This window comes from Phyllostomus discolor, chromosome 1, assembly GCF_004126475.2.
Source record: "Phyllostomus discolor isolate MPI-MPIP mPhyDis1 chromosome 1, mPhyDis1.pri.v3, whole genome shotgun sequence".
Taxonomy (NCBI): domain Eukaryota; kingdom Metazoa; phylum Chordata; class Mammalia; order Chiroptera; family Phyllostomidae; genus Phyllostomus; species Phyllostomus discolor.
Window position 1 is genome coordinate 157,906,436 of NC_040903.2, and position 20,954 is coordinate 157,927,389.

The window sequence follows — 20,954 nt, forward strand, 5'->3', positions numbered from 1 at the left end:
TCAGTCATCACATTGCCTTGTTCTCTAGTAAAATTTCTACCTGCCTCCTGCTTATAAGGACACTTATGATTACATTTAGGATCCACCAAATTATTCTAGAATAATTTCCCCATCTCAAGATCCTTAACTTAATTACATCTTCAAAGTCCCTTTGGTAAATTTCATAGGTTGCAGGGATTAGAACCTGGATACCTTTGGGGCTATTATTTAGGCTGCCACATTGGCTAAAGTAAATGTTTAAGAAACATTCATTATTATTATTACTGTGCACAGCACTTCATATGTATTATCTCATGTAGTAATCCTCACTACAACCCTATGAGGTAGAAAGTGTATTTATCCCTATCTTACAGAGAAGAGGTTTGAGAGCTTAACTAGTTGTCTAAATCAGATGATAAATAGAAGTCCATCTCAATACACTAACTCCAGAGCCCATGTTCTTAGCCTCTGTCACAGGCTGGCTTTGGGGAGCACACCTATTATTCTCCTTGCAGTAACAGGAAGCTCCATTTTACTTTTCTGTTTGAGTTATTTGAGTTGATGCATGCTTTCTTGGGGAGAGGACGTCCTTCTCCACAGAGTGTCATCTCTTTCAGGACAGGGAATATGTCATGTCTTTTCCCTTAAAGTTTGGTGCTCTGTACATCCTGACAACAAATCAATATTATTGACTTAACTGTCAAAGCTAGAAACCATAAAGATAATTAAGTGCAAACAACATTGATCAAACAGAACAAAATCTACTCCCTTATTTTGCCAATGCTTAGAGTCTGCCATAGTGAGAGGTGAATTGAATGAAGGAAAATAAAGGTGATGAAAGTGTGCAATACTGGTACTGCCTTAGTGGGAAATAATGAAACATGATAAAAAGAAGAAAGAAAGAAAGAAAGAAAGAAGAGAGAAAGAAAGAAAGAAAGAGAAACAAAGGGGGCTTAAAACTAGGCAAGGATAAGGAGTTGATTAATATAAGATTTTCTTTAAAATATGAGGGAGAACAAGAAGTGGCCATATAAATATTAATCTATCACCTAATGAGCCTGTTTTTCTTCAGAATGGGTAAGTGCTACTATTTGGTAAGTCTGGGAAGTCATCATCACATCCTTGTCTTTGTTGAATTATGCAGTAGCTACTCCAAAATTCTGAATCACCAAAGCCTCATATTCCCTCCTCATTGCCACATAACCTGACTACATTGGGATGGGAAGAAAAGATGGAAACTACAATAAATAACCAAGTATCCTCACCAGCATCTACAAAGCACTAGGAGAAGTGAGATGGCCAATGTCCTGGGCCTAGGGCTTTTAGATTTTCACCAGTACTGCACTAAGGGAATTGAATGAACCCACTATTAGTTCTTCATTACCTCCCCTTCCTGTGAGCAAATCTGTGTGGGAGCCAAATGTCACTAGAAAGTTGCCCAGTGAGCAGGAAACTGGAGGGTAGGGGAAGGGGGTTCAGGATGAGTTCTAACAGCTGATGACACCCTCCTTTGATGGCCTGATGCCTCCACATTTGTTATGAGGATGTCCTCATTGTGGGGACTAGCTCCTCATGTCCTTAGATCAAAAAACTGTCTTCCCAGGGTGATTTTGGAGACTAGATATCCCTTCTGCTACCACATTTTTAATTTCCACATTATTATGCAATTGATAGGCTTAAACCTAATCTAATTTAGTCCTGTCAAGTCTATATTTTCTTGAGATACACCCATGCTGCTTTAATATAATCTGGGTGTTCCTGAGATGCATCTATTTCACTTCACAATAATCCCTTTGGCTGTGTCATTTCTACTGATGTGTCTGAAATCATCCCTTTTATTGGGTCTTATTGATTTTATTCTAACTGTGAGAATACTTTGGGGTGTCAGACGAAAATAATGCCTGTATAAATACTGTCTCATTAATTCCACAAATGAACATGAAAGACTAGCTAGTGTTATTCTCATTTTAAAGCTGAAAAGTTGACACTAATTCTTGTCTGGGCTTCTCCCCAGTCATACAGCTGGTAAATTATAGAATTGTGATTTCATAATTTCTAAGTTCCTCCTCTTCCTATGTGATACTATGAAAAATGAAGCTTTCAAATTGACATTTCTATTGGGGAATTACTATTATGATTCCTGGTGATGACATCTGATGCCATGTATAACAGAGGCTCAAACCTGACTATGTAAAATCACATCATTGACCTTTTCAAAGCCACACATGCTTTTAATGTGTCACTACAATTTTGTTTAGGATTTTTGCATCTATATTGGTGAAAGAGATTAGCTTGCGATTTTTTTTTCTTTTTTTTTTTTTCATGATTATCCTTTCTTGTAACGTCCTTGTCTGCTTTGGGTATTATGATTATGCTGACTTCATAAAACATGTTAGCAAGTGTTCCCTTTTTTTTATTGTTTTGTTTAGAAGATATCTGCACTATTTGTGCCATTTGTTCTTCACAGAGGTTTTCTTTTTGGCCTGATATATGGTCAATTTTTGTGAATTATTCACAGATACTTAAAAGAAAGTTTACTCTCTTTTTAGAATGGCAAGTTTTATCTGTTATTAATTATGCAATTTAGAACTTCTGTGTCATTAAGGCTCCTACTACAGTAGTCTCTCCTTGTCTGCAGTTTCACTTTCTGAGGTTTTAGTTACTCATAGTCAATTGTGTTCCAAAAATAATAAAAGAAAAACTCCAGAAGTGAACAATTCATAAGTTTAACATTTTTTCACCATTCTGAGTAGCATGATAAAATCTCTTGCTGTCTCGCCTGGGACAGCATCCTGTTGCCCAGCATATCCATGCTGTGTATGATACCTGCCCATTAGGTAGTAGCTGTCTCAGTCATCACATTGACGGTCCCAGTATGCAGTGTTTGTGTTCAACTAACCCTTGGGGGTAGTCTAACGCTATGTCACAAAGCTAATGTCATTCACCTCACTTCATTTCACCACATAGGCAATGCATCGTCTCACATCAGCACAAGAACAAGGATGGGTAGAGTGCAATACTTGGAGAGAAACCATATTCACATAACTTTCATTACAGTATACTGTTATAATTGTTATATTTTATTATTAGTTATTATTGTTAATCTCTTACTGACCCTAATTTATAAATTAAACTTTATCATAGGTGTGTATGTAAATTAAACTTTATCATAGGTGTGTGATGCAGACTCGTCGCCAGCAGTGTCTGAGGTGTTGTGGATTTGATGAACAAATTCACATGGACTGCAGAAGTCCTCTGGAGAAAAAGGGATGGCATGGCCACTCTCTGAGTGGGAGAGTGCCCCGACCTTTGCCTGGACAAGCTTATATTGCTTTTCTGGGAGCATTTCCTCAAGGAAGGTCTTCCTTCATCATTGTCAGGCAGTAATGATCAAATAATACATAACATTCAAAAAACTATGAGGGCTTCTTCTGAATCAGGGTCAGATAGCTAAAGGGCTATACAACTTTGGGAAACAAACTCATTTTATGCTTGGACTCTTATCAGAAAATTGAGGACTTTCTTAGCAAAGCAGTTTTCATAGGATTTTATGCATTCTTTCTTAGGTCTGATCGCCCTGGAGAACCGCTCATTCCTGCCCCGGGCTGCACCTCCCTCCGGCATTGTTTCAGGCTTAAGTCAGGCAGGGGAAGTAAGGCAGCCAAGAGATTAGGAGACCTTGCAGACAGAATGAGGACACAAGCTATGTCAAAGCTGAGGAGTGACGGCCCATTACCCCCTTTTTCTATAGCCCCCCAAGTCCTTCCCTGAGGGCTCATTGGCTAACCAGTAATCCACCTGGGGCCAAGCAGGGTGAAGTAAAAGGGGGCAGAGGAGGCACCCCAGCTGTGAAGATAAGCTTTGTCTCCTTGGTGGCTTATGGTCCCAAGGTCTCTTTACTCAGCCTTAGCTATGGCAGGGTTACAGCTTCTGAAATCAGGCAGGGCAGTCCCCAACATCTCTCCCTTTTTTATTTGTGAACACAACTGTAGTTGTTAAGCCTGTGAAACCTACTATTTGCTGTTCCCAAATATGATCTCGAGAAAACAACCTCCATATACATTGTAAAGCACAAATGAGGAGAAAGACAAGCAGGCACCCAAAGGCTGCTAGGACCCAAATGCATAAATTCAGTCAATTGAACCAGTTCTTAGGGTTCAGCCATTGTAGATTATCATGGAGGGTCTGGAACACTTTCTGTTCAGTAAGGCGTTTGATATCACTGAGCTCCTGGTGGAGCTCAAGCTGGGGATGATTGATCTGTCCTCTGAGACTGGTAGAGAATGCACCCTGCAGGAGATGATGAATATCTTCCCAGGAATGTTGACTGGAATTCCACTTCAGGGGGGTGACACACAGCTTAGAGAAGTCTGGATTGAGAAGTCTGGAGCAGAGGTGGGTCAAGGGCAGGGTAGCCATGATATAGCTTCATCCTCTTTGCTGGCAGCTCCAAAGGTCCTTCTGGAGAGTAAACACAAGCATACCCTCTTCCCCAAGTTCAGGTGTGTAGGGAAAACATAATATATACAGGGTTTGGTACTATCTGTGGTTTCAGGCATTTGAAGGGGTATTGTAACATATTCCCCATGCATTAGGAGGGACTACTGTGCTGTTTCTTTTTTTTGTATATACTGTGGTTTTATGTTTTAATACATATTCATGTTGATGCTATGTTGCTTGGTGCATAGATATTCATAACTTGGTAAATTCATTGTAAACTGCATTCTTTGTCACTATAAATGACTATTCTTTGTCACCTTCAGCACTTGTTTGTCCTGGTGTTAACCTTGCCTGATATTAAAATTATACCCCCTGATTTCTTCTTGTTTGCAATTGTGAAGATTTCTGAATTATTTTGTTTTGGGCCCCTTGTATACAGTGCCTGGTTGAATTTTACTTTATGATTCAATCTGAATTCTTTTAATAGATTAGTTCTGTCCATTTATATTTATCAAATTGACATATATTTGGCCTTAGTTCTCTTAGATTATTTTTTATGATGCTGCAGTACCATGATTTATAAAAAGCATATGTTTGGTTTTCCATCAACAAAACCCTTGAAAGTACCTAATGTCATGTCAAGAGTGAAAAAAAAAAGATGTCTTTTGTTATGTTAACAAGGTGACATTTAGCAAACACCTAAGGATGAGGGTTGGTTACCAGAGCTAACCATGTGATTTCAGGGTTGGGATTTTTGGTTCTACTCCTCTACTTCCTCGCCTACGATCTCTGGACAGGGGTGAGTACCCAGAGGGTGAATAAATTGCCAATACTCAGTGATTTAATCGACCATGCCTACGTAATGAAGCCTTCATAAAAACCCAGAATGATGGTTCAGAGAGAGCTTTTGGATTGGTGAACATATGGAGGTGCTGGGTAAGTGGGGTGCCCAGACAGGTCATGGAAGCTTTACATGCCTTTCCACATACCTTGCCCCATGTGTTCCTTCCATCTGGGTGTTCCTCAGTGTTATCCTTTTACAATAAATTGGTGATCTAGTAAGTAACATGTTTCTCTGAGTTCTATGAGCTGTTCTAGCAAATTAATTGAACCCAAGACAGAGTTTGTGGGAACCTCTGATTTACAGCCCAAAGGTCAAAAATATAGGTAACAACCATGACTTGTAATTGGCATTCTGAGTTGGAGAGGGTTGTTTGAACTTCTGATCTACAGCCAGTTGGTCAGAAGCACAGGTACAAGCCCAAGCTATTTACCTGTGCTTCTGACCAGCATCTGAATCTGTGTGTGTGTGTGTGTGTGTGTGTGTGGGTGTGTGGGTGTGGGTGTGGTTTTATAGGAATGAACTCTTAATCTGTGTAATCTGCTGCTATCTCTGGGTAGATAGTGTCAGAACTGAGTTGAACACCCTACTGGTGTTTGATAATTGTTTGTTAGTATGTGGGGAGCCCTTTTACACCCTAGTTGGAATTGGGTCAGTAAACTAACAGATTCTTTTAAAACTTTGAAAATGTGATACTGTTACAGAACCTCACCAGTGCTGTTCTGGAACAGCTGTGGTGTTTGATTGTCCACCTCCAAGAAATGTGACTCCCAATGCAAGAGTTTGGTGAAAAAGGAAAGGGGTTGTTTATTTATTTAAAGGTTATACAAATTCAGAATGATGGCAGATTTCTGCTGTTACATCCCACTTCCTTTAAAAACACCCCAAATCACACAGTCCTGCCTCCCTTTGCCAAACCAGGACAGTTTGAGAATACGGAAGTACCATCTTTCAGAAAAGCAGAAGTGTGCAGCTCAGCATTCTTGGTCATGGTTTAGCTCCAAGCATCTCTTATGAATCCATGTGGCTGCACAGGTACCCCACCGTTCCATCAGCTCTGCTGCTGTCTTCTCCTGGCAGACCTCCTCGCAGACCTCCTCTCTTGCTGAAGACCTCCTGCCTCTCTCTCCCTAAGCTCCATTCTGCCCTCATTTAAATGTTCAGCCAGGAACTTCCTGCATAGCCTTATGTCTGGCCCTTCCTATGGTGTGTTAGTGTCCACCATTTTTGCCAGTTCCCCAGTGTCTTTTACCCTCTTTTGGCTGCCATCTTTAGTCAATGCAAAAGTTCCCAGTGACGCAAGGGCATCCACCCTCACCTCAAGTGCAGGTGCTACATGAGCTCTGACCACACGGTCCTCCCACTCACTTGCATGTCATGAGTCACTGAACATTCTCAGAGTCCTGCACACAATTTGCCCTAGGCAGCAGCTCTCTTCCCTTCAGAAAGGCACAGCTATTAACTTGCCATTGTTATGCAATATATCTTAAATCCTGAAGACAGGATTGTTGGGGTTCCCCTATTTTCTGAACCCTCTGAACCTCATTACAGTAATAAGTATTTTTAATTTTTTTTCTGAAAAATCAGCCTATATTTTTGTTTTAGTGGGTGTCTTTATAACTTATACACCTAATCTTCATTTTGTAGGCATCATTTTGTCAACATACTAATACGAACAAATAATGAAATTAGCACTTTTTTTCTTTGCCTTCTCTTGCACTCTATAGCCCTTCTTTTTTGCTGTTGTTTTCTCATTCATCACTTGGTTGGCTAAATTCATCTTCTAATAGCTTTTTCAAGGAAGGCTCATAGAAACAATACTCTTGAGTTCCTTCATGTTCAAAAATGTTCTACTGTGTCTTCTTTTTTTTTTTAAAGATTTTATTTATTTATTTTTAGGGAGGGAAGGGGGAGAGAGAGAGAGAAGAGAAACATCAATGTGCGGTTGCTGGGGGGTTATGGCCTGTAACCCAGGAATGTACCCTAGCTGGGAATCGAACCTGGGACACTTTGGTTCCCAGCCCGTGCTCAATCCACTGAGCTACGCCAGCCAGGGCTCTACTGTGTCTTCTTATAAAGGTAAACATATTATTGAATTTTCCTTCAAGTTTATTTATAGAAAAGTTGCAAGTACAATACAAAAAACTGAGTTTCCTTATCCTTGTCAGCATGATCTTAGAAACCAAGAAATTAACATTAATATATAATATGAATTACTATCAGTTAATCCTTGGACCCCATTCAAATTTTACCAATTGCTCTAATAATGTCCTTTATAGCAAATGGACTCAATTCAGGATCATGTGCCACTTTTTGCTATCATTTGTTTAGTTTCCTTTAGCTGAAGCATTTCCTCAGGTCTTTTTTGACATAATGACATTGATATGTTTAAAGACCACGCACCAATTATTGCAGGATGTCTCTCAATTTGAGTTGTCTAATGTGTTCTCATGACTAGAATCAGCTTATGCATTTTTTTGCACGGTTATCTCAGTAGTAAAACTGTTTCTTTCATCGCATCCTATCAAATGGTGTACATGATTCGCATTTGTTCCATGCTGATCATATTAATTTGCTCATTTGATTAAGGTGGCATATACAGGATTTTCACTATAAAGTTACCCTTTTTCTCTGTGTAACTAATACTTTGTGAGGCAGTGCTTTGGATTATGTAACTACTCATTTGTTGTCATACTTTTGATTAATTGGTTAATTTTAACAGTTCAGTCTCATGGTTTCCTATTTTATTCAATGGGTTATAATCTGTTACTATTATTATTTATTTTTATGTTCAAGCTGCCTCTGGTTTAGCCAGTAGGTCTCCTCAAACCGGCTTCTGTGTCCTTTCATGTGCTCCATCATTTGTGGAACAATTCCTCACGTTCTGGCACAATAAGATTTACCAGGTTCATCTTGTACTTTTCATGTCCCAGACTCTACAGGAAGCCATTTCCTTAAGGAACCATAGTTCCTTTTCATGGAGAGTAGTGTTTAGGAACCAAGACTTGGCCTTGGCCAGTGTGGCTCAGTTGGTTGAGTACTGCCCCACAAAGAAAAATGTCATCATTTCAGTACCCGGTTCAGTACATGCCTGGTTTGTGGCCCAGTCCCTGGTTGGGGCACATGTGGGAAGCAACCGATTGATGTTTCCCTCACACATCAATGTTTCCCTCCCTCTCTTCCTCTCTCTCTAAAAAGAAATAAATAAAATCTTAAAAAAAAAAAGAAACCAAGATTTGGGTGCTAGATATGCTCTTTGCCATCAGATATCATTGTTCCCAAGCTCTTCCAGTAGACAGAGCTATGGAGTGTATGTGAACACACGTACAGATATTTATATTTATATTCATTTCTATGTCTATCTACACTGAAAACTGTGAGTTTAGACCAATCTGTTCAATTTTATATGACACCACACAGGGTTCATTCTGTTTTTCCCTCTTTTCATGTTTATGCCTCCCTTTTCTAACCATGAGAAACCTTGTTCCTGTCATTCTTGATATATTTACTTATTTTATCAATGCCCTCTGTGTGTCAGTCTCCCATCTCTATGGCTGCCTCACCTGTGCAAATGCTGTCCCCGCCTACCTAGGCTCCTACAACCCACACTGGCCCTTCCCTGTGTTATTCCTTCATCATACTGAGTCTTCCTCACCTCACACTGAGCTGTCTGCCTCTGTGTGGATTCCTCCTCACCCTTCTAGGGCTTTGACACCCGTGTTACTACCACTGGCCTGTGAGGATGCCCTTTTCATCCCACTAGATTCCCACACCTGTGTTGCCCCCCCCCCCCCGACACACATGTTGGTTCCCCCACCGCTGCCACCCTCGGTGTATAGGACCTCTACATTGGGTGTCCCCTTCAGTTTTATGGCAAACTGTTCTATCACAAGTTCTGTTTGTTTCTCAGCAATATAAACCTGGTGAATACTTTTTGTCTGCATTTCATTTCCTCTTCCTTTCTTCCTTTTTTCTTGTATCAAGTTTATACAGTTCCTATTCAGGTCCTTTATTGATAACTAATTTCTGAGTGAAGTAAATTATTTTCCTAGACCAGCTATTTGTAGACATGACATGAAGGGAAGAGGACAATAATGAGTTCTAGGCTAACCCAGGTTGTTTGTAACAGCTCTTTTTAGCTCCTACTTCTTCCAGCTGCAAAGATAGGCAGCTGTTGGGCTATTCATGACACAGCCTACCTGCTCCTCCCCACTGCTTCCAGCAAGCAAGGCTTGTCAATAAGATTTATTTTTCCACCCTATCTGATTCTCAGTACCAAACCACCTCTGGGAGCCTCCACCACCAAGCTATCTCCCTGTTCTTGCTGCAAAAATAAACTTTGTACCTCAGAGTGAATGCCTTACCTTAGAGAAATGTAATTTTCCAGCATTTCCCTTAAGATCTTTAGCCACAGACATTCTCACTACATTTCTTCTTGCACTCCTGTATTTCCAAAAATATGAAACACCAGGAGACCTAGGGTTGGGTCCCTTTATTCACTGTAACCCTGCCACACTACTGACTTTTAATGACAGTCCCTACCCACTCCCTCTAGGACTCCTTCACTCTGGAACACACACACTTTCTCTCTCTTGCCTCACTGTTGTGACCACCCAAAACTTTCAAGTACAGCTTATACATCATTTTTTGAGGGGCAACCTTCCCTTGCTTTCAAGCTGGACTAGGTTCCCCTGTTACACAATTCATGGTAACCTTATCTTTTTCTTCATAGCCCTCATCAGAATTATGGTTGAGTTATTACTTTTGTGATTATCTGTTTAATGGCTTTCCCTCCCTGAGGCTGGGATTGTGTTTGTCTTAGTTAACACCTTGTTTGTGGCTTATCATAGATACTTATTACATATTTGCTGAATGAATGGATGAATGATCTCAACCCAACATGTCTCCTTCTTATACCTTCATACCCAACTCATTTCCATGATCGCTAGTGACCTCCTTGTTGCTCAATCCACTAGATACTTTTTAGATTTCACAACATGAATCCAGGTGATTTTGAGAGTACATTTATTAAAGCTGGAAACAGTTTGTTCATTAGACTCCACATTTGAGTGAAATCATATGGCATTTATCTTTTTCTGACTGCTTATTTCACTTAGTAAAATACTCTCTAGGTCCATCCATGCTGTTGCAAAGCATAAAATTTTCTTCTTTTTGTGGCCTACTAGTATTCTGTTGTGTAAATATACCATAGTTGTTTTATCCGCTCATCTACTGATGGACACTTGGGCTGCTTCTAAATCTTGGCTGTTGTAAATAATGCTGCAATGAATACAGGGGTGCTTATATTTTCAAATCAGTGTTTTGGGTTTCTTTGGATAAATTTCCAGAAGTGAATTTGCTGGGTCATAAGGCAGTTATGTTTTTAATTTTTTGAGGTAACTCAATTCTGCTTTCCAAAGTGGCTATAGCAATCTGCATTCCCACCAACAGTGCAAAAAAGTTCCCCTTTCTCTACATCTTCATCATCACTTGTTTGTTGGTTTATTGATAATAGCCATTCTGACAGGTGTGAGGTGATATCACATTGTGGTTTTAATTTGCATTTCTCTGATGATTAGTGATGTTGAATATCTTTTAATGTGTCTATTGGCCATCTGTATGTCTTTTTTTTTGAGAAGTGTCTATTCAAGTCTTTTGCCCATTTTTAAATTGGATTGCTTGTTTTTTTGGTATTGAGTTTTATAAGTTCTTTACTAGCAAAATAGAGACAGACTCACAGATAGAGAGCAGACTGACAACTCTGGGTCGAGAGTTTAGAGTTTAGAGGGTGAGTTTAGAGGGTGGTGGGCTTGAGTTAAAAAAAAGGGACTCATGGACATGGACAACAGTGTGGTGATTGCAGTGGTGGGAAGAGGGTGGGTGGAAATGGAAGAGAGTATGAAAAGTATAAATGGTAACAAAAATACAATAAAAATAAATGAAGAAAATAAAGCTGGAGACACTGAAACAAAGGAAGGGCTTAGGGTAGAAGAAGCAAGGAGAGAGCCTAGGCAGTGCTGTGCTTTGCCTCCCTAGAAACGTTGTCGCGGCCACCAACTGGCAGTGATCGCGGAAAGCTGCGGATGGCTCATCAAAACACGAGAAAAACACACACAGAGACAACCAGGTCCTGTGGGGAAATAGGGACCGAACAGCCACTCTCTCTAGTTCCCCCACCGGGAAGGCTTTTTATTGGTTTCGTTTGCATAAGAATTCAGGTAAAGCTCATTACTCATTACTAGGAAGTAAGGATCAAACAACAGATAACAAGGAAGTCTGAGGGCCTATCTTGAGTCAGGGTCAAAGAGCTGTGAAACTTTAAGGAACAAACTTACTTCTTCCCTGTACCCTTGTCATTCAACTGAGAGCATGCTAAACAAAGAGGTTTCACAGGATTTTACATATTCTTTCTTAGGCCTGATCACCCGGGGAACCCGCCCTTTTCTGCACAGAGCGGCACCACCCTGTCATTGTTTCAGGTTTAGGTGGAGCAAGGGAAGTAAGGAAGCCAAGAGATTAGGAGATTTTCTCCCAGAAGTTGAGGACTCAGGCTATGTTAAAGCCAAGGGGTGAGCGTCCATCACCCCCTTTTGCTGTAGCCCCCAAAATTCATCCTTGGGAGCCTCCCACGTGATCGTGCCTGTCTTAGGCCGTTCCCCCCTTGGGGAATCTTACCTGTCATTGGTTAACTGACCAAGCGTTGGGGACCAGGTAGGGTGAAGTAAAAGGACCAGAAGTGGCACTCCTGCCAGGGAGATAAGCTTTTGTCTTCTTGCTGGCTTACGGTCCAAGGTCATTCCCTCAGCCTTAGCCTTGGCGGGGGGTTACAGCTTCTGATACCAGGCAGGGTGGTTCCCAACAAACATTATAGGGAAGAAGTGAGCCGTGGAAGGGCAGCTGTTAACTCACTAAAAAGTCAGAGAAAACGGGTGCTGGGAGACAGGTTCAGGGGGTAAGCCTGGGGCAAGCTGCCACTGCCCCTTGCTCCCCTGGTTGCAAGTCTCATGGAGAGAAAAGTTTAGGAGAGAAAAGTAAAGATGCACACCTGAGAGGGAAGGAGGGCATGCTCCAGAGAGAGCTCTTGTTAGGTCTTTGTCATAAAGGCTCTTGTTTTCTAAAGGCAGGAATTTTAGGGGAGGTCTTAGGGAAGAATCTCAATAGAATATTCATCAACTTTATGCTGATGCCCCAAAATGAGATTTATTCCACTGACTTCACCCAACCTTGGGTGTGGTTAGCACAAAAGGAGCTAAGTTTGTTTCTGTTATCTATCTCCCCAAGTAGAGTGATTTAAGCCATTTATACTCTGGTTACTGGAGAAGTGTAAAGCACTTACTCTGAAGTGTCCTTGGTTGGGAAGATAGGATTTTGTGATTTACTAAATGGTTGTAAACTGCTTGTCACTCTAACTATCTGTCTTAGTTTCCTTATTTCACTTGTCCTGACTTACTAAACTATCTCACATCAGTAATCAATAATTGGCTGCTTCTTTTTTAAAATGCTGACTTTTTCTATTATGGCTTCGCTTGACTCTCAGCATCCTTTGCTGTCCCTTTCTTTTTCCTGGCCCCTCAACATTAGATGCTCAGAGCTAAGACCTGGGCTGTCTTTTTTTCATTCTACACTCTTTCCCTAAATCATCTCATTCTCTCTTATTTCTTTAAATACAGTTTACATACCAATGATTACTAAATCTAGACTTTTCAAGCCAGACTTTCCTAGACTCTTATATCAAACATTCCCTTGGGTTGTTTTACCTACCTTATAGGCATCTCAGACTTGGCCTTTCCAAAATTACTTCTCTTCCCTCAGTGCTACCTATATCAGATAATAGCATCTTATCCATCCAGTTCACCAAGTCAGAAATCTGGGAATCAACATTTCCACTATCTTCTCCTCAACTGCTATAAGCCAGTCCCTTACATAGTCCCATGGAAACTCCCTTCAGAATAAATCTTGGATCTTTCCACTTCACTTCCCATAAAATGGTGTTTTCACTTCCACCATTTATCTATGTTCAAGTCACCATCTGTTGGGAGCCACCCTGCCTAGTTTCAGGATCTGTAAGCCCCCCCGCACCCCCCCCCCATGGCTAAGTCTGAGTGAGCGACCTTCGGACCATAAGCCACTGAGGAGACAAAGCTTATCTCCCTGGCAGGAGCGCCACTTCTGCTCCTTTTTCTATAACTGGCCCCCAGTGCTTGATCAGTTAGCCAATGAAGGGTAAGATTCCCCAAGGGGGAAACAATCTAAGACAGGCATGATCACATGGAGGCTCCAAGGAAGGACTTGGGGGGCTATGGAGAAAGGGGGTGATGGACCCTCGCCTCCCGGCTTTGACAAAGCCTGAGTCCTCATTCTGCCTGCGAGAAGTCTCCTAATTTCTTGGTTATCTTGCCTCCTCTGCCTGACTTAAGCCTGAAACAATGATAGAGGGTGGTGCAGCCCTGTGCTGGAAAGGGCAGGCTCCCCGGGTGATCAGGCCTGAGAAAGAATACATAAACTCCTGTGAAACCACCTTCACTAAGAATGTTCTCAATTAAATGATAAAGGCCCAGGCAGGAAATTAGTTTGTTCCCTTAAGTTTTATAGCCTTTTAACTAGCAGACCCTGACTCAGAATAGGCCCTCAGAGTTCTTTGTATGTTATCTATTGTTTGATCCTTACTGCCTGACAATGATTAGTGAACTTTACCTATATTCCCGAGCAATTTAAAAGCCAATAAAAACTTGTCAAGGGACGGATCGAGGTGTTCTCCTTTTGAGAGAGTTGTCAGGCCACTCCGAGGCACCCTCCCCTTGAGAGGGTAGCTGTGCTGTCCCCTTTCCTCCACAGGACTTGGTAGGCCATGTGAATTTGTCTCATGTCTCATCCATAATGCCGAGGACACTGTGGGCCAGTGTCTGCATCAACCATCCTTAGCTGATATGTAGCATAAACTTTAACTGGTCCCATTGCTTCTATTCTCTGTGCTAGCAGCCTAGCTACTACTACCACCATGGGCCTCTCTTCCCTGGGTAGTTCTAGACTAAAATTTCTGCTTTCTGAGTCCCTTTTCCTAACCCTTCTTAACCCTTTCTTGAGATTTGTTAATGGTAGGTATAGTATTAGTTCCTTAGGGAAGTACACTAATCTCATCCATTGCATAAAGATTTTACTAGTTTAACTCTCATTGAAAATCTTATTTCTAAGGTTTGCAAGAAATCTGGTTTATTTTTTGTTTGTTTTTATTTCTTTTGTTGTTGTTATTGTAAATACCCAGGTTTGGGTAATTGAATAGTTGATGACCAAATGGAGAAACCTGGAAATCGAGATTTTACAATTGTTCTGATCTTTGGAACATTAAAGTCTCTGGCACTCTAATTTTTCTCAGTATGCTGTGTAATCCAGAGTTGAAGTAACCCAGCACCTGTGACAAAATGTTCTCTAGGCTAACGTCTCTCTTCTTTTAGATATATGACCCCAGAAGATATGCATCTTATAAATTAATTTCTAAATTCCCAATAAGTTTTCACAGTAGAAATTTATCAACAACTTGTTGAAGTTTTATGCAGTGCGAGCGTGCCTCAAAGTGCTGTGCTGTTTGAAAAAGTCAGGCAGGGACCCAGAGAAGCTGTGCTAAGCAGGCCACCAACAAAGGCAATGCCAGTATTTTATCCCTTATTCAGTAAAATGCTTAGAAAAGTCTGTTCCTTACCACTGTGAATGCTGGTCTCTGTTAGGAAATTATGTAGAAACATCACAACCAGTTGTTTAAATACTATAATAACTTACTTTTTTATCTTAAAAATGTCAGTTTCTTGGGAATCCTGCCAGCTCACCCTTTTAGCTTTTCTATAAAGGACCCTAGTCATAGGATATATTTCTAAATTTGTCTCCTGCCTTTTCAAATCTTTGTCCCTTCAAAACAGTTTCAAAATATTGTTACTTAGGAGAAAATAAATACTACTCCACTTCCGGCAAGATGGAGGAATAGGTGGACGCACCGTACCTCCTCGTACAACCAAGATTAGAAAACCAATAATTTACAACAATAATTCACTATCAGAATAACACCCAGATCCGGCAGAGGATTTATCTGAATGGAAGTCGGGCAGCCAAGAAGTTGAAGTAGACGCGTTCATCCGGACTGGTAGGAAAAGACAAGCCGGGCAGGCGTGGGGCTGGCTCGGGTCGGCGGCGCGGAGGTTGGGGGAAGGTTTGGCGCGAAATCGGCGCAAAAGCCATCCGGCGAGCAAGAAGGCAGCGGTGATCCCTGAGTACGCAAGCTACAGCTGGCAGACCCAGAGGGGCAGCGATTGTGGACCAGGGCAGAACTCGCGGCCCGGAAGCCCAGACAAGGGGTCTGAGTCCAGGGGAACGGAACTACCGCCATTGTTTTCTCCCGCCCCGCTCCCGCTCCCGCCCCGCCCCCACATATAACGTCACAATCTAGCGACTGGGGTGCCCAGCCCCGGTGAGCAACTAAGGCTCCGCACCCCCACCGTAACAAGAGCGACCAGACCGGAAAAAAAAAGGAGAGACAGGGGGGGAAAAAAAAAAACCCATGTTTTCAACAGAGCAGATCAGTCCCCCAGGACTCATCCTTTTGAGCGACCAAGAATTAGCCAGTCTATCAGATGCGCAGTTCAAAACACTGGTGATCAGAAAGCTCACGGAACTGGTTGATTTTGGACGAAATTTAGATGAAAGAATGCAGATTACCATAAAACAGATGCAGGAAGACATGCGGAGGAGAGCCAATAGTGAAAGGAAGGAATCTGAGTCTCAAAACAATACAGTGGACCAGAAGGAAGATAGAATCAACCAAGCAGGAAAGCATGATGAAATAAGAATTCAAAAAATTGAGGAAAAGATTAAGAGCATCCAAGACACCTTTAAACGTTCCAATATCCGAATTATAGGGGTACCAGAATCAGAAGGGGAAAAGCAACAGATTGAGCACGTATTTGAACAAATAATAAAGGAGAACTTCCCCAATCTGGCAAAGGGAACAGTCTTCCAAGAAATCCAAGAAGCTCAGAGAGCCCCAAGAAGTTGGACCCAAGAAGAAACACACCAAGGCACATCATAATTACATTAGCCAAGGTAAAAACGAAGGAGAGAATCCTAGAAGCAGCAAGAGGTAAGGGGACAGTAACCTACAAAGGAGTTCCCATCAGACTGTCAGCTGATTTCTCCAAAGAGACCTTACAGGCAAGAAGGGGCTGGAAAGAAATATTCCAAGTTATGAAAGACAAGGACCTACATCCCAGATTGCTCTATCCAGCAAAGCTCTCCTTTAGAATGGAAGGGCAGATAAAGTGCTTCTCAGATAAAGTCAAGTTAAAGGAGTTCAGCATCACCAAGCCCTTATTTTATGAAATGCTAAAGGGACTTATCTAAGAAAAGAAGATAAAGAAAAGACATGTATAGTAAAAGGACAGCAAACTCACAAATATTAACAACCACACCTAAAGCAAAACCAAAAGAAACTAAGTAAACAATTAGAACAGGAACAGAACCACAGAAATGGAGGGCACATGGAGGGTTAGCAGCAGGAGGGTGGGAGGAGGAGAGAGGGGGAAAAGGTATAGAGAATAAGTAGCATAGAATGTAGGTTAAAAATAGATAGGGGGAGGGCAAGAATAGTACGGGAAATGTAGAAACTAAAGAACTCATAAGTATGACACATGGACATGAACTAAAGGGGGAAATGTGGGTGGGAGGGGGGTACAGGGTGGAGGGGAGAGAAGGGGGGAAATGGGACAAATGTAATAGCATAATCAATAAAATATATTAAAAATAAATAAATAAATAAATAAATACTACTCCAAGTGTGGCTGTTGTGTCATTATTTTAATGACTTTTGCTTTGGTTCTGGTACTCTGTTGTCTTAATTTAAAAGTCAAAAAGTGTCTACTTCATGCCTTGGCTGGTGTGGATCAAGTAGGATTGAGTGCTGGCCTTCGGACTGAAAGGTCACAGATTTGATTCCCAATCAGGACACCTGCCTGGGTTATGGGCCAAGTCCCCAGTTGGGAGCATGTGAGAGGCAACCATCAGTGTTTCTCTCCCTCTCTTTCCCACCCACCTCCCTCTAAAAATAAATTTTAAAAAAGTGTCTACTTCAAGTGGCCCTCAGCTGTTAAGCAATTCTGCTATTGAACAGAAAAAGTTTACCCACCTGGTGTTAGCAGAGCCAAACACTTAATTAAACACTGAAAACTGCACTGGAGAAAGATGGGCTATTTTATTATAATGGCATCACCCAGGAGAATGGGTAACTAACACTCAAAAGACCAAACTCCCTGATGGCTCATAGGTTATAGATTATATAGGGCAAAATCACAAGACAATATGGATTATGGATTTGTGCTGGGAACTGATTGATGAAGGTGAGATAAGGGTGATAACTCATTTATTTAGGTCCTGATTACAGCTCTGAGGTCTATCCTGGTGTCCCTTGGTCTGGTCTCATGGGAAAGTAGCCATGGGGTAGTTCTACCTTAGGGCTCAGGAGCTAAAACATAACTTAGGCCAGGATGTTATCTTTAGTCTGTCAGAGGTCCCAGACTTGTCATCAGACAGGTCCTGGCTACTGTATTCTGATGCCTTGGGCTTGCTTATTATCTTGGGGAAAGACCAGGTCTCTGAGGGATATTCCTGGAGTTTTCTCCATCTTCAGCTTTACCCGCTGAAAAGACATGCTTGAGAAACTGTATGGAAACCCCACAAGGCAAGGAGGGAAAAGTGAGTTGTTTTTTTAATTTTATTTTTTTATTTTTAGAGAGGGAAGAGAGGGAGAGAGAGAGAGAGAGAAACATCAATGTGTGGTTGCTGGGGGTCATGGCCTGCAACCCAGGCATGTACCCTGACTGGGAATCGAACCTGTGACACTTTGGTTCGCAGCCCGTGCTCAATCCACTGAGCTACTCCAGCCAGGGAAAAGGTGAGTTTTTTTGTGTTTTATTGAGAATTTTTATGAGTTTATTTGAGCGAACTGACAATATGTGCTAGAAGCAAGATCTCAAATGCTCCTGAATGGTGAATTTCAAATTCAGGTACATGAGTAAAGGCAGGCAGCCCCCACTTAGTCATCTCTCCCAGCAAGACCTGCTTAGCTGCTGAGTTCAGGAGCTGCTGGAAGAGCCAGCCAAGCACAGCCTAGCTTTGTGGGAGGTCTCTCAAAGCAAAGCACAGAACTGACTCTGTAAGTGCCCTGTAAATGCCCATTCCATTAACTTATCACACCTTATAACACTACCCCTCCACCACTTTTGTCATTATTGAGGTTCTACAACTTGATCACTTGATCCACATTCATCATCAAATATTTTTTGACCTCTTACACTGTACAGAACATTTTACCAGGTTCTATTTAAGAAATGAAACCTTGCCTTCAGTGGGCTTCCAGTGCATTGGGGAAGGGATTGAAAGTACAGGCTGTGTCCCATATGTGGGGCATGCAGTAAGTGTCACATGGAGTCATCTTCAAGGGCTAGGGAATTCTCCTGGAGGAGGTAAAAGGATCTGGCAGAGTGAAAAAGAGGCTACATGGAATGAAGTTGTGAGCACTGTTCTCAAATGAGGTAGGGTCCTTTGTGGACTTAGGCTTGTCCAGTAGATAGCTCTCTCCCGTTAGAGTAAAACGTCACTGTTTCTGAGGGGAAAGAGGCTCAAAGGAAGAATTTAGACAGAAATCCTGCTTCTATCATAAGAAGCAGAGTTGGTTAAGAGAAGAAGGCTCACAGCCCTGGCCAGGTAGCTCAGTTGGCTAGAACATCGTCCTGATACAGGTTGTGGTTCCATCTCAAGCCAGGGCACATATGAAAAAGCAACCAAGGAATGTGTACATAAGCGGAACAACAAGTCGATTCTTCTCTCTCTCTCTCTCTCTCTCTCTCTCTCTCCCTCTCCCCCCCCCCCAAATCAATCAATACATTTTTAAAAAGAGACCCAAAGATTGCACTTCACAGCTTCTTTACATTAATGCACCAATTAGTTCATTCACTCCTACTTGTGCCAGGCAGGCACTTTGCTGGATGCTGGGGACATAGGGCCGACATGGACTTTGCATCCTCTTGGCGCCTGTTCCTCAAAGTGTAGGCGGTGGCAGCTTTCAAGGCAGCAATGTTTGACTGGATGTGAGGCGGCTCCAGGCTGCGGACGGGCTTTTTCTCTCTAACGGCCTCTTCAGCCCCGAGGGCTCTCTCTCCCAACTGTGTGAGCCGCACAGCCCCGCCCCTCCCCGCAAGCCACGCCCAGGCTGTCAGGGAAGAGGAAGCCCCGCCCCTGGCCGCGGGCTAGCGCCGCTGGGCCCAAGCCCGGCCTTCAACCCTATACCCCGGACCATCGGCTCGGCTGGTCAGCCACCAGAACCTCCACGCGTCCTGCAGACTGCAGCTTCAACCCGGGAGGCAGGAGCGACATGGCGGCGACCAAGCCCGAGAACCTCTCCCTCGTGGTACACGGACCCGGGGACCTGCGCCTGGTAAAACGGGAAGGGGAGTGGGGAACCTAGCCCTACTCTGCCCCACTGGCTTCAGAGCCCAGCCTCGGGCCAGCTCGCCAATTCCAGCCCTGCACCAGCCCTGCACCGGCCCTGCACCTTGCGGGTCCTGGCCACTCAGATCCCAGGCGGTTACCATGTTGGGGGGAGGGGGGCGGTTGGCTGTTGGCGGTTGGCGGTAGACATTTGGTGCTAAGGTGCTAAGGATTCTAGTCGCATGCCTCGGAACCTAGCCCAAGGCTGGCACGTGGCTGGAGCCCTGGTAGGGAGCAAAATGATTGATATCTGCCTCTTCCCTCCTTTGCCACCTAGTCCACCTCTGTCATTGCACTTTTCATAAGACTTACCAGGCAGGCTGCTTCACTTAGGACGAATCCTAAACTTCTCCCCTGGGCAGACAGTGCAGGGCAGAAAGGAGGGGCAGAGGGACATTGAGAAGCTGTAGAGCTCATATTTAATCTCTCTTTCTTGGGGCTGATATAACCTCCTTTGCAGGATTATTATGATCAGGAGAGTACTCAGCACTTCGTAGGTACTTCATTCCTCCTTTTTTACCAGCACAGGCCTCCATCACCAGGACTCCTGGTGTTCGCTGTGCCAGACTTCTGGATCTTGAGAGTCTCTTTCTCCTTTCCTCCTTACCTCCCTTAGTCTGCATCAGGTTCACTTTTTCCTTTCTGATCCTGCTCTCCTGCCCCTTTAAGAGCATTATGTATTTGTCTTCTCTGCTCAGACCCTGCCTCTGTTTTCTGGCTCTTGAGACCAAAGTTTTAGGAGCTGTCGAATTAGTTTTGGGATAGTGCCAGGGATCCCTTGACAAAGTCCATCTCAGATGGGCCTGGGATGATGGTGGATATGTGGGATGAGTGCCTGCTATCTCTGCCACTCCCTAGCACCTCCTTTCCCTGTAAAGAGAACATATACATCACCAGGATCTAGATTGGAGACACCTAGGAGATTACTCAGGTTAGCAGTTTTTGACTATTTGAGAATCTGTGGTCTCTCACCCTACAGAATGCAACAACTTCAGACTTCCTATAAGCCCCGCCATGGATTCTCTAGAGGTCTCTAGACCCTGGACTAAGAACTCCTGCCTTGAGCCAACTCTTATTTCCTCAGTTGAAGTTCCATCCCCAAAGCGACATAGAGCCCAGACAAGAATTCAGAGGTTCAGAGACCCATTCCAGTGCTTTCATTCATCTG

General features: G+C 42.8%; 1 protein-coding gene and 1 long non-coding RNA gene across 2 annotated transcripts in view; one reads left to right on the top strand and one right to left on the bottom strand.

Moving 5' to 3' along the window:
• Positions 1–3,165: 3,165 nt before the first annotated feature.
• On the bottom strand, positions 3,166–16,081 carry LOC118502056. Its single transcript, XR_004904731.1, has 3 exons — positions 16,068–16,081; positions 9,841–9,847; positions 3,166–3,260 (listed from the first exon to the last, which is right to left on the bottom strand). It is a non-coding gene; the product is annotated as an uncharacterized LOC118502056 (long non-coding RNA).
• Positions 16,082–19,558: 3,477 nt separating this feature from the next.
• The window catches only part of SORD (sorbitol dehydrogenase), a 31,859-nt gene continuing 30,463 nt past the window's right edge, over positions 19,559–20,954 (top strand). The window contains 1 exon segment of the mRNA XM_028507585.2: positions 19,559–19,733. Coding sequence (XP_028363386.1) covers positions 19,671–19,733 — 63 coding nt within the window. The 5' untranslated portion in view covers positions 19,559–19,670.